Source organism: Takifugu rubripes, chromosome 22, assembly GCF_901000725.2.
Source record: "Takifugu rubripes chromosome 22, fTakRub1.2, whole genome shotgun sequence".
Lineage (NCBI taxonomy): Eukaryota > Metazoa > Chordata > Actinopteri > Tetraodontiformes > Tetraodontidae > Takifugu > Takifugu rubripes.
The window spans coordinates 14476055-14489865 of NC_042306.1; the positions used below are offsets into that span (position 1 = coordinate 14476055).

The 13811-nt window shown below is 55.5% G+C and overlaps 1 protein-coding gene across 1 annotated transcript in view; it reads right to left on the reverse strand.

Moving 5' to 3' along the window:
- Positions 1 to 13811, reverse strand: part of LOC105418171 (partitioning defective 3 homolog) — a 62289-nt gene that overhangs the window by 10377 nt on the left and 38101 nt on the right. Inside the window, exon 6 of the mRNA XM_029831157.1 lies at positions 1672 to 1694. Coding sequence (XP_029687017.1) covers positions 1672 to 1694 — 23 coding nt within the window. The remainder of the gene's footprint in view (positions 1 to 1671; positions 1695 to 13811) is intronic.

The window sequence follows — 13811 nt, forward strand, 5'->3', positions numbered from 1 at the left end:
TTAAATAAACATTTACTGATGTAGCGATATGCTAACTGAGTGAAAACGTGTCGGAGCGAGCGGCTGCGATGGTTAGCTGGTGTAATCCTATCAGATGGAGGAACTCGGTTCTACATCCTGTGACAAAGAGCGAACAGCTGCTGGAGCCTTTCTGCGCTCTGAAAAATGAACCCAGATACGGAAGATGATAATCCGGCTCTATTGATCGAAGGCTCACCGGCAGCGTGGAGGGAGACGGATGCTCTCGCTAACCGGAGCTAGCGGCTGACGCTCTATCTCTGCGCTGCTGCGTTATCTCCCGCAGCAAAGATGCAAATGTCAGCGTGTTGGACCTGGAGCAGCTGTACAGGAAGCCCAGGCAGGCCAGACCGGTCCACAAACAGAACAGGTCTCGCCGGTCCCGCCTCCTCAGCAGAAGCGATCGGTCCTTTAGAGGTTAGAAAAGGATTAGCCGTGACGCTCGACTGCTCGCCGTCTGCTGACGCAACGCAGAGATTAGCGAGGCCAAGAGGCCGCTGTGTCCAAGGCCACTTAAGACAATCAGGCTTTTACTCTGGATTATGTGGGATCGGACCTGAAACACTGACGGGGCCACATTGATCTGCAGAGACGCAGCAATTAGGTGCCAATCAATGCGATATCTGCCCACTTAGGGACTCATTATCCAGCCGCCGGCGTCTGGGCCAGGGGGAGGAGCCTGAAGAACCCCCTGCTGCTCTGAACCGGCAGAGGCTAATGAATCCGGCTAACGGCTCAGAGGGCAGAGAACCAGCGTGGCTGCGGCGGCGTGTGGGAGGAACGCCCCGCGGGTGGCGGTGTTCGTCATCCGTGATGAATCACCGCCGCCGATGATGAACAGCAATAATCTGCATCATTTTCAGAGCGTTATTGTCCGAACTCGCCACTCCAGAGCCGTAAAAATGATCCACTACATCACAAATCCCGCTGTTGCGCAAGCCGCCGCCGCCATCCTGCCGGGCGCCGCCGCTCCAGCCCCGCAGACGTTAAACAGGGGAATCCTCCGGGAGGCGATTTACGGGGCATCTCCGTCTTTCTGCCGGTCACAAACGTCGCGCACGGTGATAAAACATCTGAGTGATGATCAGGCGGGCTGGAACCGGGCCTCGGCCCGCCGCCGCCGCTGGAGGAGGGACCAGCGCGGCACAGAGCAATATGCCACTTTTTAATTCAGCCACCAATTTCACGCTCTCACACACACACTCACACACACACACACACACACTCACACACACACACAGCGGTGTGCAGATGCTCGAATACAAGCTAGTAAAAGAACTCGGCCCCCCGATGTCTGTGCTGCTGCCCTACTTTTACTTTCACCCCCCCCTCCCCCCGATAAACTAACCATCTCCAGTTTACCAGTCTGAGCCACCAGTATTGCCGTTTCATCCCTCCTCTCTCTCGGAATATTGAAATTCCGCCCTCACATTGAAACGTTAATAAAGGAAGCGGCTATCTGATCCCATCGGCGCTGGCGTTCCATCACAGCGGAGAACCTGCAGGCATCCATCACTGACAGGTGTGACGCTCCGACCAGGTGAGGCACGCCGCCTGGATTTTAACGCTTTCCTCTTTGGCGGGCGCCGTCCGTCAGGTGGCAACATTCCGGCCATCGACAGACGGATCGCTGCCGTCAGATAAGCCACTTACTGTAATACATCCGAGCTCCGGAGCTGTTGGGATCCCACCAATCACCTCCCGGCGTTCAGCCACCGCTCTTCGTGATTCATCGGCGTGAGTCAGCATCGCTCGGTCATCCGGGGAAACCGTAACCAGGCAACCGGGATGGGATAAAGGGTCTTAGTTAACGACCTGCGCGGCTAATTATTGCTGTCTGTGTCAACATGGCTGCTTCAGCCCGTTAGCGAGCGGCTCCAGCGGGAGCGCGGGATGAAGAGGAAGCGAGGGAGCGTCGTGGCAGCGGGGGATTAAAGAGGCATTAAACTTTGAAAAGCAGTTTAGGAGCCAAACACGAATAACAAGAGTCGACTTTCCCTCAACTGGGATTAAAGTTCAGAGGAAAAGTCATCGGGCAGCTTCCCTTCGGCGTTCTTCTCGGGGAAAAGGGGGTGGAGTCTGGAACGGTTGCGGTTAATCGGCATTACTGTCCCTTAGTGCCGGTTTGGTGTCCTGGATTTTTAAGCTCCGGTTGGGTGGAAAACATGAAGACGACACGGCGACGGAGCCCGGAACCTCCGGACCGGCGGCGGAACGTTCTTCGTTAGCAACGAGTGTTTGTTAGCTACAGAGCCACCACGGCTGTCGCCACGGTACCGGTCCGAACACGCCAGGGTCCCCCTGCTCGGGACCACTGTTGATGGTGGGAGGCGTGAGCAGACCGGGAAGCATCCAGATTCCCAGTCAAACCCCCTCAACTCAATCCCACATTTAGCTTCAGAGGAAGTGGAGCAGCCGGGCTCAGAGGACGGGAAAACGCCGGTCCATTATTCAGAAAGAACTCATCTGGTCCACGACAGAGTGACGGATCAGCCTTTAAATGCAGGGAAAAGGAAAGGAGGAAGAGCGAGATAACAATCACCCCCGCTGGGCGAGAGGAATGGCTGAAGGAAATAAGTGGAGCGCGGCGAAATTAGAATTCCACGACGCCGGTTTTGGCGCAAAAGGTAAAAAGATTGAGTGATGCATATCTCCCATGACCAGCGAGGAAGGTGATGAAGAGAGCGGGCGGGAGAGCGACAGGGAGAGAGAGAGGGAAGGAAAATCGAATTGGAGCTGTCTAATTTCTGGGGCAGGCACGGCGGCACGGCCGGCGTGGCGCGCTCGCTTGCTCGCTCGCTCCGTCACGGCGACGGGGGAGTGAAGGATGGATGTCTCACTCGTAATGGGCCCCATTTCGGAGAGCGGCGTGATGCTGGACGGCAGAAGCATCAGCAGCGTCTGATAAATCATAATCTAAGTCAAATTAGGCTCCATTATGGTGGGAGGCAGGGGGCACTTTCCCTCCGTTTCCAGGGCTGCGCACCGGGAAAATGAGACCAGAGGCATCTTGTGACAGCAGGCAATTTTCAGAGAGGAAGACGGAGCGTCTGATGTATGATTGCCATGGTAATGTGTGTCCTGGACGCCAAAGAGAACGCTTCGACAGGAGCCGGAATCTGGGAATTCAACCGTCCCCAACATTATTGCACGGAGGCTAATATAGCGTGCTAATGGGATTCTTTCCAACTCTTTAAGTACAGCTTTTTTTCATATAGGGAAAAGAAAGAGAGACAAACTGGCAAATGGCGACTGGCGTCTGCAGGAGCGCGTCCGTTCCGATGCTACGAGAGCTGAAAGCACAGCGATTCGTTTGTTTTTGCCGGCGCGTTTCTCCAGAGACTGAAGCCGAAGGTTGAGCAGGCATTCATTAAAACTGGGACTCTCCACGCCGGATCCATGAAATATTCAAAATACTGGAGCTTCTGGAGGCAAGGACATGCTATCTGCTTCAAAACAGCCTTTTCATTCGGCTCAAAAACACAAAAAGAGGGGAAAAATGTGCGTTTTGATCACCGGGAGCTAAAAAGGCTCCGTTCTGTCGACTGTAAAGGTCAAGAGGAGCATCGGTGTCCCGCGGAGGAGACGCAACTTTTATCACAGCCGGATAAATGTCAGTCTGAAGGACTCTGACTCCACATGTGGGTGTTGAGACGGAAAACAAGCCCGTGTTCCAGACAGAGGCCTGCCCCCCCCCCCCCAATCCCGAGTCCTGTCCTCCCCCCCTTCCGAGGCGGATGATGGAGATGTTTAACGTTCCATCTGTTCTCCATCGTGAGAATTCAGAAGGATTTGGGTGAAACTTGGTGACCCCTGCTGCCGCTGCTTCGTGTTCCACTTTAGGAGGCATCAGAGCAGCTACAGGTGAGAACCAGCAGCAGCTCGGAGCCTAAAGACGAGGTCAAAGGTCAAAGGAAAGCCGTCTGTCTACGAGACGAGTGAAGGAAGAAAGAAACACGGAGGCTGGAAAATGAAAGCAACCCCACGGAGCAGCAGAAGGCCTCAGCGTGCCTCGCGTGGACAGGTGACGCAGTAAATCAAGCGTGGACAGAGCCCCCCCCCCCCCCCCCCCCCCCACACACACACACACACACACACACACACAACCCCCCCCCCCCCCCCCCCACAGAGGCTACTCTAGGCTTCCTGGCTGACAAAGATCTTCGACTCCTGTCAAAACATCTCCCAACACGGCAGCAGCACAGCCGTCCCACAACGGAGGGCTGACGGCACCGTGCACGCGCGCGTGTGTGTGTGTGTGTGTGTGCATGATTGTGCGTGTGTGTGTGCGTGCGCATGATTGTGCGTGTGTGTGTGTGTGTGTGCATGTGTCTTCTTCTGTTCATCCTGACATAATTCTGAGTAAAACGTACAGAATACACACATATTGGTATGATGCTCCACAGTTATCCCATAATAACCTCTGCTGATGTTTAACAGACTCTTATTTGAATGGGATTATTAATCTTAATAATTAATATGATCACGATGTTCTTTGATGTTTCACTCGCTCATCTGAGCCGCTTTGACGGATGTTTGGTCTTGAGCTACAAAGATAAAACTGTGCTGGGAGAGATGGGGGGGCTGTAATGGTGCAACTGGTTTCATCATCTTCTGTGGGGGGGGGGGGGACAAAGGTGGGCGGAGCCAAAGGAGGAAGAGAGAGAATCAGAAATGAAAAGCTGCTTCTCTCAGGATCTGACCATTTCAACACTCAACTACAAACAGATTTGATCTAAAATGATCGTGGATCAACTCCACGATCATTAGGCGGCGCCGTGGACGGCGGCGTGGCTGCGGGCGGCGGCGAGCAGATCGAGGAGGCTGATGGGGGGGCGGGCTCCGTCTGCAGCAGCCAGCTGCTGACACGGGCTGCTTTATGGTGAGGAGGGGGCCCATAAATAAGACATTATAGCTACTGGGGGGGGGCGCTGGGCTTAAGTGTGCTACTTTAAAGGCACTTGGGCCATTACTTATGTGTCCAAAGCTGTTTGAAGTGCACGTGCACGTGCGCGTATGTGTGTGTGTGACCCGCCGTGGAAGCTGGATTTCAATGGGCCCGTGGGACGCCCGTGTCCCCACCGTCCTCCTCCGTTCGCCAACATCCTCTTTTGAACGTCCACTACCGCTACGTCAAATGTCTTCCATGGAGACACGCAGCCAAATACTCCGGTATTTGTCCTTTTCCATGAACATTCCCAGCGCTCGGAATTCGCAGGCCTGTTTCCGCGTCATCGGGGTCAGGTGGGCGGAGCCACGACAACATTTACGCTCCCTGAAATTTGTCTCGATTTAACCTTGTCAGTTGGGTGTAGAGGAATTCAGCCAATCTGTCGTGGAAGCAAAGGATTCTGGGAAGAGCCGGACCTCCGGGAGAAGGGAAACAGACCCGCGTTTCTGCGCAAACACGCCGCTCCAGGTTTGGGACGCTAGCTAGTTCTACGAGACAGACGTACCTTCTGCCGTGAGCGTGCGATCGCTGGGATCCGCGGAGCGTGAAAATCCACCACAGGACAGGAGTCAGTTCTTCCAGCAACAATAAATGGGAATAACTGGAAGCTAACCGACTAATAGACTTGACATCTGCGGATTAGCGTTGGCGATGGAACATTTGCAGCCAAATCTACAGTTTTTGAAGGGATTAACACACATAATCTGGATGTAATACAGTTGGCATTAATGTTAGAACATGCAAATACCTGCTAAAAATGCATAAGCTTCCTCCGCTTGAGGATTACTGGCACTTAATGACTAAAACTGGACTAAGCAGGAAACCTATAATTGGACATGAAAGAGGAAAACGTGTCTTTGCGTGCCAGAACTTTCGCAGCTCACTCAGGTTGAAAAACCTGGAAACCACAGCGGGAGATAATTGGACGCTTTATTTCCAGCTTCTCCTCTGATAAAAACTGCCGCCTCTTAATGAGTGTTCGCCAGAGCCCTTTGATAAAAGCAGCGCTTTGGAAACAATAAACCCTCGTTTTCCGGTTTCAGAGGGAAAATCAGACCCGACGGTTACAAACTGCGCGGCCGCGTCCCGGAGCCGCAACACGGAGCTGGAAACCGCCGTTTCAGGCGAAGACGGGGGGGAAAAAGGCGGCTGTCATCGCCGCTTCCTCAATACGGAAGTCAGATCCACCACGGGGGGAAGGTCGTGGTCGCCCCCCCCCATCCCGACACACTGAGAGCGCCCCTCGAGGGACGGATTGTTTCCGCCGCTTCCTTTCATCCACTAAAAAAAGAAATGGCGAAACACTTCCATGAAGGAGCCCCCTGATTGGTCGGACGGGGAGGAAGCGTCGGCGTGCTGCTGCCCTGGCAGGGGCCCCCGGGGGCCGGTGGCGGCCATCTATCGGTGAGGATCAATAGGTCCGACTGCTCACATCTTCAACAGGAGATGAAGACGGAGCCACCAGGGAAGATTTGGACCTTTGACCTCCAGACGTGAGCAAGATTAAAGGAAAAAGCTCTGGAAAAACCAGGAGCAACGTTGACTTTCTCCACCAGGATGCAGGAAAATGCCGACTGGGCGCGTCCACGCGGGAGCGTCCCTCCATCACGACCACGGGAGGAACCTGCCGACGCTCAGAACTGCTGCTCCGTTCCCTCCGCTCAGGTCTCCGGAGGACGTTTGGAATCAATGAAAATAAGGAAATCTCGGTCTCGGGCTCGACACGCGCCCACACGTCTGCTTCCCCTCAAATCTGACGGGACGTGGAACTGGATATTCCAGCGGAGAGAAGCTGGAAGCGTTTGGCCCGACATCTTGAAAGCATCAGCTGATGGCGGCGGGACTCGACCTCGGCTCTCATCGAGCCGCCGTCGGAGAAACCGTTTGACCCGTTTTCCAGGTTTCAGGATGTGGGGAAACGTTAAAGTAGGACGCGTCACGCTCCGACTCCGCCTGAACCTCCGTGCTCCCTGAAACTCCGGGGACTTTCCCAGTGGCGCTGGGGTCGGCTCACTTTAGACGCCCCCGACGGCGCCACGTAAATGGATAAAAATAGGGAACCCAAACAAATTTGGACCCGCTGAGGATTTCCGAGCTACAGTAGAAACTGTGCACGGAACACGGAAGAGGACAGAAGCTGAATCCAGGATGGAAACGTGTCTCCGGCGCCGCTGTGCTGGTCCTCACAACAGCACATAAGCAAACGAGGCCAAGAAGCGACTGGGTTTGGTTCCGACGGCGATTACGGTGGCGAATCTCCTCCCAGCAGCTGGCGGCCTCATTCACAGCGCCGCTCATTCACGTCAACGCTGCCACAAAAGGGCGACAGATCGCAGAGATCGCCGTTGAAACTCAGACGCCTCAACCCAGAGATCCAGAAACACGGATACACGCTCGAGCTGCCGGCGGAATTCTGAAAAGAGCCTGGAGGGTCTCGGTTAGCAATCCTAATTAGCTCAATTAGGTCTTTCTCTCAGCACCAGTTAAACCATTGTGAGGTAATTAAATAAAGAAAACAACTTCTGGAGCTGTGTGCGCGCGTGTGTGTGTGTGCGTGCGTGTGTGTGTTAAGGGGTCTCTTAACAGGGTTACACTTATTAAGGCAGAGAGGCTGCAAACACCAGGGGTCCGATTCAAACCTGACGCGGAAAAGAAGGAAAGAAGAACTCGGGAAGGGGGGGGTCTCATGTGTGTCTTATTCTATCAACCACTCCTCTGGTTGCCATAGAGATGGCACGTATGTACGTGTCACACTTGAAGGGTGAAGTTGGGCTCCATCACGGAGTCAAAACCTCTTTTCTATCGGAGCTGAGGGGTCAGGAATGTGATTCCGGATGTTCCCAGGCGTTCTCCCGACGGCCCCCGGCGGTCCGTGCTGATGCAGACCAGTTGCGGAGATGTGGGCTGCAGCCCCTGAGACATGAACTCTGCTGAACCCCCTCCAACATCTGCCCTCGCGTGGGGAAACCTGAAGCCGGAGGGCGCCGGGAATCACGCCGGGAGGCGGCACCTTCACCTTTCCAGCGATCCGGCGCTCACACGCTACCGTGGAACATCTGACTGACACTATCAGGCGGCCCGAACGGCTCCGGGGAATCAGAACTTCAGGTCACGCAAATCTCATCAAATCTATGATCCTTTTCTCGCCAAGCCGAGGCGGCGGCATCCTGGTGCGCGTCCATGGCAACAACGTGTCACGTCCTGCTGGACAGGAAACGCAGGAGAAGGCGGCCTGATCCACAGTGGTTTAGCTCTCCTGGACACGCTAATATCAAAGCATCGATGCCGGCGCCCCCCCGAGGCCGGCCGCAACAACCCTCCGCTTCACGTGGAGTCACGGCGGGCGGCGGCGCTCTGACGCTCGTGAGCGTCACATGAGAGGAAAAGCCTCCAGGCGGGCGCCATATCTAAGCATCGGAAAATGAAGAGAGGCCAAAAGCCTCACATGCAGGAGCGGCGTTGTGAGAGAGTACAAGGCGCGGAGCGCTAATGGCTGCCAACGTGCACGCACAGCCGCGGGTTTCTCATCACCGCCGCTTTATGCCCCACCCCCAGGGAGTAAAGGGCACACACGCAGCGTGCCGCCACAGCAAACTCTTTCTTCCTCCTTGTTTCCCTCCCTCACAGGACCCTCCGACGCGCCTGGCGCTGCCATAAAAGCAGCGGCGCTTTCAACACGAAGTGCTTTGCTATCGCTAATGATTAACAACGGCGGCCCGAGCTGGGAGCCTCCCGGCACTTCAGAGACGAAAGCCGCCGGAGGATTCCGCTGCCTTAATGGGCCCCAGACGCACAAGTCGCATTTGAAGCCATCAACGCGCGTCGGAGCACGTGTAAACACACGGACCCCGACCTTCGGTACGGCGATGGGGAACACGTGGAGCCGAGGACGCGGTGGGAAATCTCAGAGACGGTGACCGTGGCAACGAGATGTGACACTCGGCTTTTCTGTTCAATTGATGGGGTTATTACAGCCCCCAGCCAAGCGCGCGGGGGGACATTATACCTGATTTCAGCTTAAAAATCAAACCCAATGTGACAGAAACGTTTTCAGCACGGTCGCCGCCGCTCCGCACCAGCGGAGCCACTTAAACGCCTCGGACGGCGTCCAGAGCCGGAAGGCGGAGCTTAGAAACGCGTCGATGCGGCGGTAGAAGCAGCAGAGAGGAAGAACGGGACGGAGAAGGTTCCAACTCACTAAAACAACCTCCGCCGTTCCCCCCAGGACGCCTCGTCAGACCCCCCCCCCCGTTTAAGCCCTCACTCCCCGGCGGAGCATCTCGCTCCGTGCTCGGCGGCGGTAATAAGGCCGTCACGCCGGAGCTGAAGGGATTTGTGCAGAAGGAGAACGTGCAGTCGAACCTGAGGCTCCCTGAAAGAGGATCCTCCTTCAGCACCACAGAGGCGACCGCAGCAGTTCGGGGGTGTTTGACTTGACTGACAGCAGCCATTTGGTGGTTTGGGGGGTAAGAAGAGGAGGCTTTAAACCAGGCCAGGCTCATAAAAGCCAGCACGCTCTGATCGGGGGGGCACCGGGCTGGAATTTAAACCTGAAGGAGGAGGAACGAAGCGGCACATTCCAGGGTGGACGCACGGCGAGCAGCTAAAACGATGAGACATGAGCTCACCCGGGGCTCTAGCGCCCCCTGGAGACAGGAGGCAGAAGACAAAACTCTGTTGTTTAGAATTGAATCTTTGTGATGGTTTTAATTGATTCCCACCCACAGTTGAAGGACGAGGGGGGGGGCGAGAATGTGGGTCAAGAACCTTTTAGGCTCCAGCTGAGCTCTCAGCCTCTCACACTGGGCTGCTACTTAAACCCAAATGGACAACAGCCCCCCCCCACCCCCCCACCATGGCGACAACCCCAATCCCACTCCCAGTGGGGGGACAGCGCCGACCGCGTCACGCCAGGCCGGCACCATTACAGCCAGCTACCGCAGAACGGGCTGCTGGACTGGGTCCAGATCACAGGAACCGGTTGGACGGCGCTCCACAAACCCGCAGGTCTATACGAGGCCTCTTCAACGGGAGCTGCGACAGTTCCAGGCTAAAAAAAACATCCAGACGGTCCATAAAGGGTTCTCCGGGGCAGAACTCTCCCCGTTCTGTAGCTCTTGGCCCTGATCCAGACTTTCTGAGGACGCCGCCTCCCTCGCTCGGCTGGTGACGGAGCCAGACTATAAAAGCCGCGTCCTGATCCACACGCAGCTCATTAAATCACATTTAAAATGCGTCTGCAAAGGTTCCTTTAGTGGTTCACGGCCTCAAAAGCTGGAGAAACGCACCTAAACAACGTCCAAACTGGATCCTAAACCCACGAAGCTTGAAGCAGCGAAACATCTGACGTCGACCACGATGGACGCCGGCACCAGCGAGATCCCAGAGCGCCGGCGTGACCTTCGGAACAGAGAGGCTCCGCAGTATTTAGAGGCTGTTCTCACACTTGCTGGACATTTTCAGCCAAAGCCACCAACATCTCGCACGTTCTGCAGAGACGTGACTGAGCTTGTTGTCATCTCCGGCCTTTAATGGCTGTGAAGACGGGGGGGGGGGGGGGGGGGTCGAGGCTGTGAGTTCTAGCAGCTCCCTGCTGATCCGGCAGCCAAAGAGCCACCGGTTCTCCACACACACGTCCTGGAGTCCAGCTTCAACCAGAATCTTCACAGGAGAATGAACCTGATGTAATTAGCGGCTAAAGCTCCAACCAGGCAGCAACACAGGAGATAAAGAGATTAAGACGCGTTCTGCGCTCCGACGTGTGGGCTCACACCAAAGAACACGGATCTAATCTGCTGGATTACGCAGAACACGGATCTGTGGACCGGCACCAACCAACCGGGAGATCGTTATTCCGGCGCGGAAGAGACCAAATTCAATAACTCCAGATGTTTCTCAGGTCTGAAATGTGCTTTTGCACGTCTGAATTTACATTTGGAACCGGCAGAACGGAGGATTAGAGTAAAGGACCCGACTGTAGCGAGTAAAGATGACTGAACATTTATGGCCGAGAGCCGAAGCGGCGCCGTCTACGCGCTCTTCTGCCCCCCCACTGATGTCCCGGCACCTTCAGAACCTTCCGGAATCTTACGGGAGGCAGATTTCTATTTTTAAGGTGAAAACAGCCGCCACCATTGTTGACACCCGACACGGCTGTCAAACGCACGGCAGCGAGATCAAAGGGACGCGGGCGCCGGCGGCGAGACGGCAAGAAAACACGCCAAACCAGACAAGCGTGCACGCGCAAGTGCGCGCTCGCACTCCTGCTCTTATCAGCTGGTGAAAGGCTGCCAGGCGACGGCTGCCTGTCTGTTTGTCTCCGCTGACGTTTGTGATACAACAGGACGCCCCCCCACGCCCCCCCACCGCCCCCCCACGCCCCCCCACCGCCCCCGAGGCCTCCTTATTCCCCCGGTGCAGATGAAATGTAATGGAGCCGATTCAATAAGAGCGCCGCCTCCTCGGGAAAAACACAGAATCGAATCACGCCAAATCCCTCAGAGCCTTCCCAGCATTCAGTGCTGCACCGTGGACGGGAGACGGAACAATGGCGGCTAATTCGCTTGGGGGGGGGGCGCTCGTTAAAGCGTTAAAAGCACATTTATCAGCACGTTGCGCTCGTTTGAATGACACAAACGCCACAAAGAGCGCAGCAGCCAGACCTGCTTCAGCTGTACTGGGGGGGGGGGGGGGGGGGGGATATGAGGGCGGGGGGATGGAAAACACAAAGTTCTGGCAAATATTTTGCTTGGCAGGTTCAGAGAAAGAAAGAAAAGGCCGGACGTGTTCCAGCGGGAAGGTTACGCAATGGTCAGTGTCCAGCGGAACATCAGAGGCTGAGGAGCTAACTCAGCATCTTCATCTGCTTTAATCCTCAGCTGAGAATTTAAAGGAGGGCTGAGAGGAATCTGGGCCGCAGGCGGTCGCCGTGGTTACCAACCGGCTGCTCCCGACGCTCCAGAAACCGCTTCTGTTCCCAAACCTCCTCCTCTTAATAGAAACTCTGGACAAACAGGAGGTTGCGATTAAAACCCGGAGGGGTATTTATGCAGCTGGACGTCCACTCAGACTCCAGCGTCCTCTCGAAGCGCCGAGCGTCACGGAACAAAGAGGAGCAAATTGGACGTTTTACGGCCCCGAGAGGACCTGAGGGGCGATTCCGCCGCTGTCATCCGGGACATTTTAGCTCTGAAATATGAGTCTTTGAGGCCGCAGTTAAACTCCCGTAGTGACGGAGCCACAGAGACGGCGAGGCCGCCAGGAGGAGGTCCGGCACTGCCGGCGTGGAGCAGGAGTTAAGGATCAACTCGGCATTTATCCCGTCTGTCGCGCTTAATTCCGCTGGATTTCCTGCTGCCATTAATCCGGCAGGTTGGGATCCTTCAGACCTGCTCAGCAGCTCCACACGGCTTCACAAACACCAGGACTCAATTCAGACTGTGGCATTTTAAGGTCTGCTCAGAGTGACCTGTGTGTGTGTGTGTGTGTGTGTGTGTGTGTGGGTGTGTGTGTGTGTGTGTGTGTGAGACACGCTCATAAATCAATCTCAGAAAACACTGGACCTGCCCTGGGCCACTTCATTATGTTGTGATTTCAGCCTCCAGAATGGCTCAAATCGAGCTATTTACATCTGGAATGACTGCGTCACGGCCGACAAAGAGCAAAATCCCCCCCCTCTGCTGAGCCCCCCCCCCCCACGCCATCCTGTGCTTGGCACGGCAGGATCTAATCACTTCCTGTTCTGTTCAAGCAGGAGGGCGGACAGGAAACAGGAAACGTGCTTCTCGGTATGTTTTTCTTGTGATCAGGGATCTGCGGAGGCACCCGAGTCTTAAAGGAGCTGTTGTTCCAGCTCGGGGACGGAGGACGATTTCCCCGCCTGCACGTCCATTTTGAAGGACTCATCAGGACGGGTGCTAATTAACGTCCATATCTGTCAGTTATCTTCCGATGTGACCTGCATTCTGACATAAAACTGGATTTTGTTGGTAGAATTAATTTTTCGGTGCACCTGCCGCTGCCTCTTACAGAGCTGGAGCTTTACCTCCTTTGTCAGGCCGCGGCTGGCTTTAAACAACCTCTGTGGCCGTTCGGAGAAGCTTCAAATTCAAGAGATGGAAGGAATAAAGAGGCTGGCGAGGCCGGAGCAAACCGTGACTGTTTGCTGTCAATCACGGAAGTAAAAGGTCAGGAAGTCAGAAGCGTTTGAAGATTAAAAGCTGCAGGAAGGCAGCGGAGTGAAAAGGTGGCAATGAGGTGAAACCAGGGAGAGAAGAGAGAGAGACGGAGGGAGAGCGGAGAGAAAGAGGAACACAGATTTGAAAGGTTTCCATTCCCTCTCTGGAACGGCTCATTGTGTGGAGCAGCGGGAGAGCTGACATTTACCAAGATTATTGGCTCCTGCAGGTACGACAGACGGTCACATCTGCACCATGACGGTGCTGCAGGGAGACGGGGGGGGGGGCAGGGGAGAGAGAGAGACAGGGGAAAGAGAGAGACAGGGGACAGAGAGAGAGAGAGAGACAGGGGAGGGGGGGGGAGAGAGACAGGGGACAGAGAGAGAGAGAGAGACAGGGGAGGGGGGGGAGAGAGACAGGGGACAGAGAGAGAGACAGGGGATGGGGGAGAGATAGAGAGAGGGGAGAAGACCAGCACGACAGGGGAGGGGGGCAGGGGAGAGAGAGAGACAGGGGACAGAGAGAGACGGGGAGAGACGGTACAATAAGAGACAGGACAGGGGAAGGGGCAGAGGAAGAGAGTACAGGGGAAAGAGATAGACACGGGGGAAGCAGGAGAGAGAGAGAGAGACAGGGGAGGGGAGGGGAGGGGGAGAGAGACAGGG